This window comes from Rhodamnia argentea, chromosome 7 (genome assembly GCF_020921035.1).
Source record: "Rhodamnia argentea isolate NSW1041297 chromosome 7, ASM2092103v1, whole genome shotgun sequence".
Taxonomy (NCBI): domain Eukaryota; kingdom Viridiplantae; phylum Streptophyta; class Magnoliopsida; order Myrtales; family Myrtaceae; genus Rhodamnia; species Rhodamnia argentea.
In genome coordinates, this window is record NC_063156.1 from 25,293,023 (window position 1) to 25,309,720 (window position 16,698).

The following is a 16,698-nucleotide window of genomic DNA, read 5'->3' on the forward strand; positions in this document are numbered from 1 at the left end:
CACTTAATATCGATCGATCTAATCTCGATTCATCTGTCGATCAAATCGGGCTGTGGATAGAAACCCCCTTTCGCGGGTTCCATGCTCGCAAGCTGCAACCACTCCGCCATGATCAGATCTATCGACGTGGATCGGGGATCTTAGCCGATCCAATGCCTCTCGGGGTTAGTCAATTACGTGTTGATTAGGAGATGACGACGACTTTAGGCAGCTTATGTTAGGTCGACGTTAGCAAATCACGCTTGCAAAGCAAAGTGCCCCCCACTCCCCAGCCCCCCGTCAATCGTCAGTGCATTGATTTTTTTGTGGCCAAATCATGATCAAATTGACAAAATCCAACGAGGAGCCACGACCTAATTTCGTGTGTTTTGAGGTGGTTGGGGTTGAAAATTTTCTTGGCTTCCCCCGTAGGCTTTCGCGTAGGATTGGCCGATATGTCGCATTGTCAAAGGTTTGGAGGTGAGTGTCCGTCAGCTTCGCTCGCACTAGAGGCATTGTAAGCCAAAATGGGATCTCTCCTCGTCAAAGGTTAATTCATTTTCTCGTCTTCCCTTTGGTTGACTTCTAGTAAGTTCGTGCCAACTCATTGAACATGTTTTAGACCCAAAAAAAAAAAAGTGAACATGTTAAGAGTGATTATATGTGCGCTAAGCAAATCACAAATGTTTGGAGAAAATTTTTCACATGCCCCGGGTCGAAAATCTTTGTCATTTGGATTGTCATTGAAGAGGTTGCCGATGTCGTATTCGAGGCGTTCAATGGATGATAGCGAAACAATCGGGTTTTTTTTTTTCGATGAGAGAATTATGATTTTGTCAATGTGATAGCTATTTTCTTAAATACGATGTGATATGAGTCATGTATCGGGAGACGGGGACTCAAGAGAAAAGAATCCTAGTAGCGATAGAAAAATTGGATTTTGATGGGTATGGAAGGAGAGTAATTTTTGTTTATTCATTTATACTCTGTAAATTGAAAAAGATCCTTAGGCTACGTTTGATAGTCGGGATAAAAGTCATGATAGGATAAATTTTATTCTATCCCGTGTTTGGTCCTGCTCGGGATAGGATATGGTGGGATATAAAGGGGATATAGTTTGGATATAATTTTCTCATGATAGAGGTGAGATAAAGGTAGATATGATTTCTTTTGTTTATGGTATAAAAATTATTTTTCTGAATAACAAACTTTTTACGTAATAAATTAAAATAGCAATTATATTAAAGTATATTTGAATTCTCATGTTAAAAAGAAAACTCAAAATAGAAAAAAAAGTAATTTTCATTTTTATTTATTATAAATCTTATTTGTAATTTAATTTTTTTCTTCTTTATAATACATAGTTTGTATGTGCATGCGTGTGTTATATATATATTAAGTACAATAGTATAGTTTATTATTTAATGAAAAAAATTATTAAGAAATTATGGAAGTGAATCAAAATAATGATAAAAATAGATTTATAATTAAAAAATAAGTAAAAATGAAGTAGAATAACCCAGATTTTAAGTGAATATATTCAAGCTTGAAAATTATTTTTCTAATTCTCGAAGAATGAGAGGCAATGAAATTTCTATATAAAAAAAAAAAAAAAAAACTACCATCTCCATCTCCTTCTCTTCTATATCTTTAGTTCATGTGGAAGTTTCGGGACTGCTTTGTAACTTTTTGTTCACGATCAAACTCTATGAAAACAATGAAAGAGTTGAAATGTTTTCTCCTTCTTAGCTTTCCTGTTTATATCAAAAGTCTAAAAAAAGCAGAAAAAGAGTTAAACTTCCTTCTTCTCCGTAAATTTGTGTTTCATGTTGAAGTTTAACAAATATAGCAAGAGAGGCAAAACATTTTGTAGTCATAAAAATGAATGGTTATATTTTTTTCTATTACCATATTTGGCGGTGAATTATGAGATATTCTTACAGTTTTCGTTTGTATATTTTCATATTCATTTACATTGATATGTTGTAAATGTCAAACGATGAATATGATATGATATAAACATATCCAGCTCTATTACTGCGATTCGCCAAACACTAAATAAGATATGGTAAAATCCCCGAATTTCATATTCAATACTATCCAATCCTATCCGGACTAGAAATCCGGATGATGAAACGCAACCTCAATGATTAGAAAAAGAGACCGGAAATGTCAAAAGTTGTGTATGACGCTCATTCTCGTGCCAAAAGTTTCGAAACGATCGTGCCAACTTCGATCTACTTGGTTGGAAATCTGATGTGACATTTTTTTTATTAACATTTGAAATCCACGTGACTTGCCGAGGGTCCAGTCAACAATAAAAAATAAATAAATGAAAGTTCAAAAAAAGACATTCTCTCTTAAGAGAAACGCGAGAACTCGGATTTAGTCCTTCCTTTATGTGAATTTGAAATCATATTATTTCGAACGTATCTCTTAGAACGAACAACTCATTTCTACAATTTCCACGTTTCCATGCACCAAAATTAAGATTCTAGGAAATTTGAGGCAGAGCCGTCACGCCACCGTCACAGATGCAAGCGCAAATCAAGCGGAGAAAAGATTAAACGGGCGGCCCCACCCAACCATAGTCTTCCGCCCTTGATTGGCGGTGATTAGGCGCATGAATTTAACTTCCTCCGGTCGCCCCCCCTAATTAAATGTCCCACGTCTTCTCCTACGCGCTCTAATTTGACCAATCTCGCATTCTCCTCTCCTCATTATTAAGTTCTCAGCCACCTATTTAAATCACTTTTTCCAATTTATTATTATTATTATTATTGTTATTATTATCAGTATGGATTACGTGGCATTTTCCGGAGAAGCTTGTCGGATGCGCAAGCCCGAAATTACTCCTCCCGAGTACGGAGCGGACGACCCGACTACTGACCAAAGTATTTCATCAGTTGATGACATGAAGCAAATTACCTTAGTTGAGCGATGTCGGGGAGCATCAACGTGTGATGGCTATCTATTGCAGCATACTTTAAGTAAGAATTAGTCAGGGAAATACTCTGAAAAATATCTGACAAAGGATAGGATAGTCTTTTTACGTACGTATCCGTGCTATTTCATGAATCATTCACTAGTCTCTTAATAAACCCATGTTACAATATCCCGATCCAGAGGGAAAAAAAAAAGACTCGAATTGATGGATAAACAAGTGCAAATTCCTTAGAATTCACAAGCAAATTTTGAACTTTGTTACGGCCAGATATTGTATTAAAAATAACCTTACGCGCGATTTTTTGGGGAAAGAAAATTCATTAGGAAAGGACAATTAAGTCATGGGTATAACTGTGGTTCTCTCATACTCTCTTCCGAATGGCTCCTTAACTCACGAACGCGGATCAAAACTTGGACTAGACAAGAGGTTACGATGTCTGTTTCTCGCGCCGGTTTCTAAGGGCAAAATTGATGTAGACTCTGAACTTAATAATCACACCGGGGCTTGGCCGCTTACATAAGTCGAAGGTTCGCATTTAAGCCTTTCGTCTCGAGTCTCTAAATTATTCTAGAAAGAAAGAGGTTGACCATTGCAAGGACAAGAGTACGTAGATCGAGGGGCATGAAGAAACCAAGGGAAATTGCATGTTCTTGACCTGCCAAATGGCTTGCATTACAAGTAATGCGCTTTGAGCAATTAATTGCATGATTCTGATCGTTCTTTTTTAAACAAGGGAAAAAGTCTGATACGAAGGGAGTGAAAACAGGAGGCAAGGGACGAAACGCCGAGAGGTTATGTCACATGAGAGACGAAATCAAGGGTAAGTATCGATTTAGGGACGAGAGCAACTTTTTGGTTCCGATTTAAGCGCTTGCTTAGGCTAAAACTGACAATCCCTCCATATAAAAGCACTGCAATTTTATCTTGTGAATGGTCGCTTCACTGCCTACGCGAAGTTAAATGTGTTGGTAATAAACTAAGAGGTGTCTTGTCCCACATCGAAAAGATGTAAGTGCGCACGTGAATTAGGTTTGGCACTAATCGACAATTAATATTTATTAAAATTTGAAATGATAATTAAAAAATAATAATAATAACTGTTGTGTCCTAATGAAATAATGTGATTGTTTACAAAAGAGTTACAATTATTTTTTTATTATTTTGTAATTTTGAATTTAATAATAATGAAATAATGTTGAGTCCTAGCGAAGTAGTGCAACTCTTCGCAAAAAAGTTATGTTATTTTGTATTATTATTTAATTTTAGAAATTTATTCTTTGCCTAACGATTATTAGGCACTCTTACAACCTTTGGAATGTTTTGGCTATTCGGATATAACTTTTTAGTTTTTGGAAGATCGTGTCTATTCGGACATGACTTCCTGATCTTCGAAAGGTTGTGTTTGTTTAAAAATTTTCTTTATAAATTCATGAACGTTTCTTGTTCATTTAAGAATATCAACTTCCATTTTTCTTTTTTCTCAAAGTAATATAGCATTATTCTCTAAATTGCTATTTATTATTCTCACTTGAGACTTTATTGTATCATGGAAGATATTTGTCGGAAATCATTAGTAACTTTATAGGGCAAATAAATCCTTAAAGAGAGTATTATCGCGCCTCAATGATTCCATTTCATCCCATTCCGATTATCTTTTCCTACAAAACTAAACCCATAGCTATAGCGATGCCACCATCAAAAACTTAATTACTAACGATCAGTGTTTAGGCCCATAATTTTTATCCAAAACGTACACGTCTCTTATATCATATGCACAAAAATAGTCGAACACAATCCGATCAGATAGGGATCCATGTGAAATCCATTGATACGATGACAAGTGGGTTCCTCATGATCACCTGATCTTGGAAAAATTGTCCAAAATGTCATGAACTTATTGCATTTTTGCTAATTCAGTCTTTTCGCTGAATGGACTCAATTGGCGATGGGCAAAAAGTTTTAAGACTCAATTGTCAAAATTGAAAGTTTTATGATTGAATTGACAATAGTGCAATATATTTAGGACTTTTTTTTGGACAATTTTCCCCCTAATCTTGGATCGGCCTTAAGTTTTCTAGTTGCTTTATGATGTTTTATGATATTGTAAGTTCGACCAAAGTTCTCTTTTGTCCTTGTTAGGATTCGGCGCATAATCAAATCGAAGTAAAATGTAAGGTGAGAAAGAGAAATCAAAACACGATATTTTATCTTGTTTCACTTTTAAACCGAGACAACGTTCGGGAGAGGATTTAACTATAATTAGCATTTCGCATCTTTCGTTATATCACTCAGTTACAAGCCAAAAAGAATATATATAGGAGTAACTATTCATGAATCTAAGCTCAAACTATAAACGAAAAAATATGGGCTTAATTCGTAAAAGTCCTTCTGAGCAAGATCCACATACTTTTTTATCTTAGGGAGTATAAACCACGCTCTAACAGTTTTTACTTTCAAAAGATTCCATTGCTCGTTTGTTTGTAAGAACATGCTTATTTCAAACTGGCTCAACAACATTCTTGCTCATTGTAAACATCAACTCAAATAAATGACTAAAATACTCTCGTTTTGACTCGGACAAACACCGAATCCTCCTTGCCCGTCTGATTTAGTCCGCCCTTAACAGCCTAATAAGCTCAATTACAGCATGATTAAGAACCCAATCTAGGTTCCGACCCGAAGAAAGAAAAAAAAAAAAAACCAATCTGGGTCACGTGCTGACGTGGAGCGGTGGTACCGCCCTTGAGCCCCGACCGGACAGTGTTCGGCACATGATCGACCGACTCACCACCACGTGGAAGGATTTAAAAGCCATCTCTAGAGAGAGAAACTGAGCCCCCGGACTTTATTATAGAGGGAGAAGCATGTGGTTCGGTGTGAGAGAGGCAGCGGCAGTTAGTTGCGGTTAGTTGCGGAAGGTTAAAAACAAAAAAAAAAACTGGGTGGTTAAATTAAACCGGAGAGGGGGTGCTCGGGGTTAACTCGTTTAACCATGGTTAGTCTCTGCTTTAACAGTTTCAGTTCTTATTTTTCTTTTCCTCTGTTTTCTCTGCCCAACCTCAACGTGACTTCCCTATAAAAAGACGACTCCATCAGAGCTTCTTCTTTGACTCAATTTTCATCCTCTCTCTCTCCCTCCCCCCTGGAAACAGGGCACGGCACGGTTCGCGTGAACTTCTGGTTTCAGGAGCTAGCGAGGTCAAGCAACCGACGATGCCGGCCTGTTCAAGATGGCTCGCCGTCACCTTCGCGGTGTTCCTGGTGCTGCTTGCGTGTGCGGATGGCGGAGCGGGCGACAAGGAGCTCTCAGGATCGAAGTAAGCTCGGAGTTGATAAGCTTCTCGTTTTGAGGCTCTATCTCTATTTTCGGAGTGAATCGTCTTGTAATTAACTGGCATTGGGATTTCGCCGTGCTGTCTGTGCTCTTAGTGCGTTCATGATTAGCATGCATTGTTTCCCTCTGATTTGATCGCCGAACCTCTCGATTTCGAGCGATGTTATCGGAGCTTTACATGATTCAATTGATCGGCGCATGCGATTTCAAAGTGCGATTTCGCGTGCCTTGTCGTGAACCTCTCGACGTTCAGTGCTCAGTCTGGTTTCTGCATGTGCGCTCGTGCAGGCTCGAAGAGAAGACCGAGAAGTTGCAGGGCGTGAAGAACTCATCAATGGCGGGCAGGTCAGTGCAGTAATTACACTCGGCTGGTTCAAACAGTGACTTCTATATGCTGGATCTACACCGTCCACCTGGATAAACGCGGATAACAAATTTTCGCCCATTTTTCATTCTCAGCGTAGTTTAGCTCATTATTTAAATAAATTTAGTCATTTATTAAACAGCTAAACTAGAAAAAGATTATTTTCTCGTTATATTCGGATTACATGCATTCAATGGAATCTTTCCTTGATAACCATGTTTAACGAGCGGCATTAGTTGATACGATTTCTACAAAATTGGTGGCGACTTTTATTGCGGCTAGCTCCGATCGTACGTCAAATAAATTACGCAATTGATTTCGTTTTAGTGGATTTATTCTGTAAATTAATTTGGTAATTGGGGATGCTCATGAGTTTTTTTCTTTGGGATGAGTTTAATTAATCGGCGGTTCTGGATCGTTAGTTCCGTTATGATTATCCCAGCCCTCGAGAAAACAGTGAAGTTCACTGTCGAGATCCACCACTTCGTTGACCGCGACCCTTGACACCCGACCAGAAGTTTTCCGGGACTAAAATGCCCCTCCCTCGTGCTTCGGGTTTGCTGTTCTCTACACCAGCCACGGTGCAAGACCCTAAAATGACATCTCTCTGCTTTCTTGATCCTGGGGAGCTAGAATAGAATGTATCATGGAGTGAGCAGCTTCGTTTTTCAAATACAGAGCATACCGTTAGTCCAATGGTTTCTTGAATTTAATTTCTTTCTTGGTGTTACTGCCTGCTGGTCCGTGACATTTCCGGTGGGCCTTCCAGGATCGGCGATGAACGGAACAAGCATGCGATCGATAACCCGGAGGATGTAGCTTCAATGGTTGATATGTGAGTCTCTCTTCTCTCTCTCTCTCCTCTCTGTTGATTGGAGTATTTGGCGTAAAATCTGAGCAGGATATTCCTCATGCTCAGTCTCGCTCGTCATGTGATTGCATTTAATTTAAAAAAAAGGTCCTGCCTTTACCCCTTTATGATAATCGAGATGGCATGAGAGAATAATGATCACATGACCCGTCCAGAGAGCAGAGACAAACCAATAAAAGCTTCTTCTCTGCACCATTTCAGCTTCTTCTCTCTCTTCTCTCTCTCTTCACCTCAGCCTCAGGATCCTGCCAAACATTGTCCGCTCGAGACTGAGTAGAAAATTGGGGCCACCCTTTCCTTGGCAATAGGATCTCGATCCGACTATCACCTTCTCTGTACATAAGAAGAAAAGGCAAGATAGTGAATCCTAATCCACCCAGCTAGAGATCAAAAACTATACTTTTGCCTATTTCGCAATGTGTCTGGATATTGTTGTGAACATGGAGTTTGATTATGACCACTCCGAGATGGGAAAAAAAGGTTCTTATTGAACAATTAGTTAGTGTGCTTTACAGTTCTCAAATTGAATCTTATGTGAGGCCTATCGTCATCAAATATTGATTTAGGTGTGCCGAGCACACCTTAAAAAATTTAATGTTATAGCTTATCGCTCTTTGGGAATGATTCGGAACATATATGAATCTGACTATGTAAACAAAAAAATTTGAAGTACTCGAGACCATTGTCTCGACCAATGGAGCAATTAGTATTATTTTGTTGTTATTTATGACTGTAGTTACCGACTTTTCTTTATCCCCGTACAATTCCTAGATCCTTTGACCGTCAATCCTAGTATAAAAGGATATATTAGAATAGTGTCGCCAAAGATAAAGTATCACGCTTGTCCCAAGAATCGGAAAGGAACCATACCGAAAACCTCCCATGTTCTCTGCCTATCTTCGTTGGCCGGCTTTGCTTATCCACATGCCCATGTCGTAAGATCCGCTGATCACGCCTCTGTTTATCAGTGATTAAGCGTGTTATTCAACAATATCAAATCCTCCACACTCATCATCATTCACAACTTTCTGCTACCTAGCATGACATTAGACCCATGACAACTTGAGCTTTCCCACTGCCAAGATTCAGAGATCTATCCCCACATATCCTTTTTCATGGCTCCATCCTAGTATTGTGGGACACAGCTCACATGAATCCGTGCCCTGGCCCAGTACACAAGTGGCATGAAACCTCCAAAAGGACAGATCATAGATCTGGCTTGGAGTCTTTTGACACCATTTGGCGAATAAAGTTTTCTTGGGGTTGATCGCAGGAGCGGCCCTACTAAACACAATCTCAGCCGAGTTCGACATGAACACACGAGCTTGCATGTGTTTAAATGCCAGATCCACCGACACACCCTCGAGTCGCAAACCGTGGCATTTATTGATTTGCCAGAGTACTCACGGATTCACCGCTCTGACTTTTCCGTAACACGAACCGTATCATTCCGTACTGCCCATCCCCCGGCATTTGACCCCCATGACCCACTCCCGCAAACATAGGACAGCCCCTCATTAACTCCCCCGTCGGTGAAATTTTTTGGTTAGCTTGAATTGTGCCATCAGATCACATGCTCAATCTCTAACTTTGACATGATTAGAGTCAAGAGTCACAGAATAGTACCAAAAGAAAAAAACGTAAATATCGACCGTTCTTGGGAATGTGCAGGGTTCTACATTAGTAGTGCCCGGATTGATGAAAGAATCACAGTGAACATATCTGCTGTGTGCCCGAATTTCAGGGACAGCACACGAAGCTAGAACATTGAGCACACAATGTTAATGATCTTTCCCTAACATTTCTCAGGAGCATCCGGAACAGCACGGAGAGGCGGAACCTCGGATTCTTCTCTTGTGGCACTGGGAACCCAATTGATGATTGTTGGAGGTGCGATCCAAAGTGGTACCTCCGTCGGAAACACCTGGCTGACTGCGCCATTGGCTTCGGGCGCAATGCCGTCGGCGGTCGTGATGGCAGGTACTATGTAGTGAGTGACCCGGGTGATGACGACCCGGTCAGCCCACGGCCCGGGACGCTCCGCCATGCAGTCATCCAGGACAGGCCCCTGTGGATAGTGTTCAAGAGAGACATGGTGATCCACCTGAAGCAAGAACTCATCATGAACAGCTTTAAGACGATCGATGGACGCGGGGCCAACGTGCACATTGCTAATGGGGCCTGCATTACCATTCAATACATTACTAATGTCATCATCCACGGTGTTAGTATCCACGACTGCAAACCCACCGGCAATGCCATGGTTCGAAGCTCGCCTTCGCATTACGGGTGGAGGACGATGGCTGACGGGGACGGTATCTCCATTTTTGGTGCGAGCCATATTTGGATTGACCACAATTCTCTCAGCAATTGCGCCGACGGCCTCATCGATGCTATTATGAGCTCGACTGCTATTACAATCTCCAACAACTATTTCACGCATCACAATGAGGTGAATCCACAAACCAAATCCTCCCCTGGTTTCATTAAATGAGGAAAAATAGTAATCACCAAATGGCAGATTGATGAACAAATTGGGTACTTATGAAAACAGGTGATGCTGCTGGGTCACAGTGATTCTTATGTTAGAGATAAGAGCATGCAAGTGACAATTGCCTACAATCATTTCGGAGAAGGGCTCATCCAAAGAATGCCAAGGTACTGATTCTTTCGATGAATCTAACCATTGACTTGTGTCCCTGAATTGGCTGCTAATTCAACTGATCTGCGTGATTTTTCAGATGTAGACATGGGTACTTCCATGTGGTGAACAATGACTATACACACTGGGAGATGTATGCCATTGGCGGAAGCGCCGAGCCCACTATCAACAGCCAGGGCAATCGGTACCTCGCTCCCTTAAACCCCTTCGCCAAGGAGGTAAAACAATTTAGAAACAAATGGCGAATTCTGTTTTCAAAGGAAGTCATTCTCCTCTAAAGGGCAGCCGATGAACTACTAACGAAACCTGTTTTGTCAGGTCACAAAAAGAGTCGACACATCGACAAGCCAGTGGAAGAGCTGGAACTGGAGATCAGAAGGAGATCTCTTGTTGAACGGAGCATTCTTCACACCCTCAGGAGCCGGAGCTGGAGTCAGCTACGCCCGGGCTTCAAGCTTAGGGGCTAAATCTTCTTCCCTAGTCGGCACGCTGACGTCCAATGCCGGAGTGCTCGTTTGCCGCAGGGGCCGCGCGTGCTAGGTCCAGATCACCCCAAGTTAATAGAGAAACAGAAACAGAAGAAACATAGAGGACTGAAGAACTAGCTCAGTTCTGTTTTTCCCCACTTCTCCACCTTAATATTCTGGCCACGGCAGTTGATATTACATCTGCCACGTTAAATTACTTTCCTTCTTCTTAGTTCGCGTATAGTGCGATGATTATTCAAGAGAAGTGTACATTTTCTTCACTGTGTGCTATATGTATAAAAGATCTGTACACTCGGTTCTAATGTGATCGATCGACCTCGGCCTGAGTTTGGGTGCCGACGGGTTGTTCACTTCTCCCTGACTCACCCTCTACTTATTCAAAGTGAATTGCCAAAATACAGTTAGTGCTGAGCAGGATGCGACCGAAGGTTTCGGTTTATTAATCTTCTATAGGAGTGAAGGAAACTAAAACTATCATCAGAACAAGCAGTGATGGACCGAGCCCAAAGGCAATACAATCCTGTAATTAGCCCTGAGCATCTTTTGATCTTTTGGTACAGTTTCTAGTTTGAGAACTCTGCGTCCGAATCTTCAAAAGCAACCAGAAGGTGAACATGGCAAGAAACCTCGGTGGTCGCGTACTGAAGCAAGCTGAAGAATCAAATTTCGCCATAAAGCATCAAAACCAAATGTTTGGGAGCGGAACGAGAAGGAATTGCGCGAGAGAGTCATGCTTCGAAATTGCCGGAGGCCGTGGCTCTCTCTTGGCTCTCTCAGAGGAATCCGCTGCGTCACGCGTCGAGCCCCTTCACTCAGACGTGAAGCCGGCGAGCTCGTCAAGCCTACGACGGCCGGTTGCGTGCTTCCGTGCAGAGGTATGGATCTACCGACCGTTTTGCCACCTCTGCTCTAGTCATTTTCCTCTTCGGGTGTTTTGCAGCACGATGCCGAATTTGTTTTCCAAAGGGGATGCCTTAAAATGTGGGCCATGTTCTTTTTGGCTATTTGAATAGATGCGACTCGTTTAAAGCTTATTCATGGTCCACTGCACCACTTTTATATACTAATGTCGTAAACTAATCTTACTTTCCTTCTTTATATATAACTGAGTGAAATAGGTAGCAAGCTAATAAGACAAGCATCATCTTATCATTTTTAGTAGTGATCGTAATTATCGATGTTATCAAATGAATCATACAGATCGTATTATCGATTTAAATAAATGAAATACAACTAAGGTTTCGTGTCGACTAATGATATTCACATATCCACAAACTTACTATTTATGACAAGCGGTGACATTCGAACACCTCGACTCGATGGAATTCCATGATTGTGCACGATTGCCCCGATTCATGACGTATTCCCGTACGATTCTATTCTCGAACGTTGGACTTGTCACGACTCTCAAAGTTCTTTTAAATAGAAGACGGTAGAATTAATGACACAAATAGTCTCTAAATTTTGACCCAATATATAACATAGTCCATGAACATCTTAACTCAATGAAATTTCATGAATCATTTATGTCATTTGCCTACGAGATGCGTCGTGTCCCAATGAAAACGCCTGGTCCGCAACAAAAATCGGATACGAATGGAGGATGTTCATTGTTCGGGCATCACTGTGAATGGAGCAGGAGGATAGGAGCCACCACGCTTTAAAGTTGGCACGTACGGAGAAAGAAGAAGCGGCCGACCGTTGATTGGCAAACCGAGTGGAAGCTCAAGAAACCACTGGCCAATGGCCATCCCCCGACATTGGACGGACCAATGACCGCGACCGCCCGCTGATTCGCGTACCTCGCTCTGGTTTTCTCTTCAGTTCGATAGAGAGACATCGAGACCACTCTCTCCTCTACTCGACTCGAAGCTTGTTTGAGAAAGCGTTGTTCCTGTGGATCCTTCTTACTTAAGTCGCAATTTCCCTCTCGCTGAAACGAAGAATTAGGACCGAAGCTGACTCGGCCATGTCGACCACTGCCGGACTCGTGATCCCCTGCGCAGGTGTGGATAGTTGCGGAACCTCGCTCGCAGTTCATGATTTCTCCGCTTAGGTTCATCGGTTCATGTTTGTTATCCCAGGGCCGATTGTTTTTAACCGTTGATTCTGTTTCTGCTTGGTTTAGGCTTGGATTTTTTCTGGTCTCGCGCCTTTTTATGCATTGGGATTGTGGATTTCTGGGATTATTTTAGTTTTGGGTTTTTGGTGGTTGCAGCGGCGGTTGCGTGGGAAGCCGGAAAGCCACTGGTGATAGAGCAGGTGGAGGTGGCTCCGCCGCAGGCCATGGAAGTGAGGATGAAGGTCAAGTACACCTCGCTCTGCCACACTGATCTTTACTTCTGGGAAGCCAAGGTCTGTGAATTTGTTGCTCGATAGTGTCCTAGCTGCATCATTCGATGGTCCATGCATTGATCTAGTCCAAAAGCAAAATGCGTTCATACTGAATTTAGCGATGTCTTGAGGACAGAAAAAGAAGTGATCATGTTATCTCCTTTCTCAAGTCACGGTTTTTCTTTACGAAGCAGAATAGGGATTGGATTTGGGACATTTGTGTTTGAGAGTCAGTCATGCCTTTATTCTCTGCTTCCTAACCTGGGAAGCAAAGCATAATTCCAGTTATCATTCCTCATACGATGGTGCTAAGAGCTTGGTCTTGTATATAGCTCTAAGCCCCATTATGTTTGGGTTCTTGTTTCAGGGCCAGACACCGTTATTTCCTCGCATTTTTGGCCATGAAGCTGCTGGGTATGCTCTTAATCCTCTTAACATTTACATATTGATAATCAAGTTTTAGTTAATCCAATTCCTACGTTTGTTTTTTCCTACACTGCACCACATCTAAGCAATTCCTCTTGTTACGTGAAATTAGAAGGAAAAAAAGAGTTGCAGAAAAAGGGTTCAAGGCTTAAGCTTGGAGCTCAAGAATGTAAGGTTTTTAAGTTTCGCATCTGATTGAATTGGGGCAAAAGTGGTCACCATTGTACATCGGCAAACAACAAGAAATACCATATCAGTTGTCATGTGTGTAGTAAGGATCAGGTAGCATCTAGAATAGCCAGGAAGAACGAGAGTTGTGGCTCGTCTGAATTTGTTTCGAAACTTGATATCAATTTCCCTTCTTGACACTCTCATCTCTCAATTTTCAATTTCACATGCAGGGATGTGCCCTCCTTTGAGTCATATGTGGAATCATTTTTCAGTGTCGACATTATATATGGCAACAGTGTTTCAATTTTGAAATCCTACACCATGGGATAGCACTTTTGCTGCAGATGGCATGAACAGTGGTCACTTAATTTAGCCCGTTACTTACTTCCATTAAATGTCTGCTATGCCTCCTCCAAGATAATGAAACGTAATTTGTGGCTCTGATGGTAAAACAGACATGTCAATAATTCAAACTCAGAAGCATAGAAAAAGGTTTATTGGATATATGTGAATGGCTGACATGGTGGTTACTAGTCAATTCTGTAATTTCTGAGAATCAAGACTCAGCAGTCAGCAGAATAAGCTTCTGGCTTGGATTGCAGAGCTAAAATAACCTGTTGCTAAATTTTTCCTTCCTCAGGGTGGTGGAGAGTGTTGGAGAAGGGGTGTCGGATCTTGCAGTTGGGGATCATGTGCTTCCAGTGTTCACAGGGGAATGTGGAGAATGTAGGCATTGCCAGTCTGAGGAAAGCAACATGTGCGATCTGCTAAGAATCAACACCGAGAGAGGGGTTATGCTTAGTGATGGGAAAACTAGATTTTCCATAAATGGTTCACCAATAAATCACTTTCTGGGCACATCCACTTTCAGTGAATATACAGTTGTTCACGCGGGCTGTCTAGCAAAGATTAACCCTCTTGCACCTTTGGATAAAGTCTGTATACTCAGTTGCGGCATCTCCACCGGTTGGTCTGGCTGAATTTTGCTTGTTGACTTCTGTCTCTAAAATCAAATCGCCATTCAAGTAATTGAATTTGTTGTCTATGGAAATTCAGGATTAGGAGCCACATTGAACGTCGCAAAGCCGAAACAAGGTTCTTCTGTTGCTATATTTGGACTGGGAGCTGTCGGCCTAGCTGTAAGTTGTAATGATCTCATTGATATGAAAATAATTGCTGAACACTTTTCCGTCTTCTATGACATTCTGGTTTCCTGATTTTCTCAGGCTGCAGAAGGTGCTAGAATTGCAGGTGCATCAAGAATTATCGGAGTCGATTTGAATCCAAACAGGTTCGAGGAAGGTAGTAATGCACTTCTTTTTCCTCTGTTGACCCTAACAAAAAATGAAAAGAGGTAGTGTTGAATGAAATTCCTTACTCGCATTTCTTGTTTCTAATTCCAGCCAAGAAGTTTGGAGTGACTGAATTCATTAACCCAAAGGATCATGACAGACCTGTTGAACAGGTTCTAAGTTCCTGACCTATTCTCCTCTTTAATTTCTGTGTTTCATTCCTCACAAGTTCTTCAAAATTCTTTTAGGGTAGACACCTTCCTTTGGTGTTGGTGGAACTCTGTATGCAGTCATTTGTGACTTGACTTCCAATGAGTGCAGGTTATTGCTGAAATGACTAATGGTGGTGTTGACAGGAGTGTGGAGTGCACTGGCAACATCAATGCCATGATTTCAGCTTTTGAATGTGTTCATGATGTGAGTAATTGACAACTGCTCTAGCATTTTTCCATTTGGAGGCATTTCTCTGGGTCATTTATTTTGTCAAAATTCCAAACGTGAAAAATGATGAGTGGTGACACCATTTTAATGCTCAAGCCTCTCTCAGTTTGGGGTGGTAATTTCAGACAGGACACGCTAACACCACTCGAACACGAAACAAAATTAGCAGGTTCAGGTTGAGGTTAAATGTGTTTGGGTCAATTTCGTGTCAGCCAGCAACACACAAATAACAATTGTGTTGTATCCATGTCTAACCGGCCAGAGATTAGTGTTGACATAACCTGTACGCGATTTCCATCCTATTTGCTCAGAGGATTTGAAAAATTGATGACCTTTCATTGACTGTGACAATGTTTCTTAATATGATTCAATGATATTTTGTTAACAGATCATTGCAATTTGTAGTTTGATTTTATTCATTTCATTTCAGGTTCATGTTGGTAAGTTGATTTGTGTCAATGGGTTAATTTTGTGTCATAGGAGGTCGTGCAATCATGTTGACTCATCAAGCTGATTTTTGGTCGTATTTACACGGATCGTGTAGTGTCAACCTGTTAATTTTATGGTCATGCTCATGTAAAGTAGGTAAATACGATTAACTAGTCATCTCGTTTTGAAATTGACCTGACCTGTTTTGTAGTATAACCTACGTCGACACGACACCATCATGATCCGTGAACATGAATTGGCACCACTCCCTCTGATACTGATGCTAGCCAACTGGCTTCAGTTTTCTACTGACTGTTGCTTTCCTGACTGTTGCAAATTTTTAGGGATGGGGCGTGGCTGTGTTGGTTGGAGTCCCCAGCAAAGATGCGGTTTTCATGACAAAGCCCATTAATGTTCTCAATGAAAGAACGCTCAAGGGGACATTTTTTGGGAACTATAAACCTCGGAGTGATCTCCCTTCTGTTGTCGATATGTACATGAACAAGGTAAAAGACTAGTGTCCAGGTTTTCTTTCTTACTTCCTCCCCTTTTTCTTCTGATTATCAACCAAAAGTTCTCATCTTTTCCTGCAGAAACTGGAGTTGGATAAGTTTATTACTCACCGGCTGCCATTCTCTGACATCAACAAGGCTTTTGATTTGATGGTGAAGGGAGAGAGCTTGAGGTGCATTATCAGTATGGAAGACTAGGATTGGTGTTGGATGCTTATAAAAAATCTCTTGTCGTGTTACTGCTAGTAACTTATCTTTTTCCTTTGTGAGATCATGACATTTAAAGGAACATGCAGCTATCGAGGCGCCTCGTATATTTGTGGCCTTCTTGGTCTTATGAGATGCAATTAAGAGTGAAGTTCCTAGATCCTTTTCGTTTTTTGCTTTTCCCCTTGTCATTTCTCGATTCTGTGTCTTAATACATCTGGAAAAGATTACATTGCAGGTG

At 41.2% G+C, this 16,698-nt stretch overlaps 2 protein-coding genes across 5 annotated transcripts; both read left to right on the top strand.

The window, feature by feature from the left end:
• The first annotated feature begins 5,998 nt into the window (after positions 1-5,998).
• LOC115742471 (probable pectate lyase 8) lies at positions 5,999-11,004 on the top strand. 3 transcript variants are annotated; one of them, XM_030676769.2, is made up of 8 exons: positions 5,999-6,107; positions 6,138-6,243; positions 6,549-6,605; positions 7,394-7,459; positions 9,305-9,947; positions 10,050-10,153; positions 10,237-10,375; positions 10,476-11,004. In XM_030676769.2, exons 2-8 carry the CDS (start codon positions 6,140-6,142, stop codon positions 10,695-10,697), a joined length of 1,335 nt encoding a protein of 444 aa, XP_030532629.2. In that variant the 5' UTR covers positions 5,999-6,107; positions 6,138-6,139; the 3' UTR covers positions 10,698-11,004. The 3 variants fall into 3 exon arrangements, with proteins under 3 accessions (XP_030532629.2, XP_030532630.2, XP_030532627.2); XM_030676770.2 differs by having other exon boundaries at positions 6,031-6,243; positions 10,476-10,742; positions 10,824-11,004; XM_030676767.2 differs by having other exon boundaries at positions 6,031-6,243.
• Positions 11,005-11,355: 351 nt separating this feature from the next.
• LOC115742474 (alcohol dehydrogenase 3-like) lies at positions 11,356-16,628 on the top strand. 2 transcript variants are annotated; one of them, XM_030676775.2, is made up of 10 exons: positions 11,356-11,520; positions 12,864-13,000; positions 13,347-13,393; positions 14,217-14,542; positions 14,633-14,715; positions 14,803-14,878; positions 14,980-15,041; positions 15,190-15,285; positions 16,083-16,244; positions 16,332-16,628. In XM_030676775.2, the coding sequence occupies exons 1-10, from the start codon at positions 11,376-11,378 to the stop codon at positions 16,446-16,448; spliced, it is 1,251 nt and encodes a 416-aa protein (XP_030532635.2). In that variant the 5' UTR covers positions 11,356-11,375; the 3' UTR covers positions 16,449-16,628. The 2 variants fall into 2 exon arrangements, with proteins under 2 accessions (XP_030532635.2, XP_030532636.2); XM_030676776.2 differs by lacking the exon at positions 11,356-11,520 and adding an exon at positions 12,241-12,651.
• The last annotated feature ends 70 nt before the right edge of the window (positions 16,629-16,698 follow it).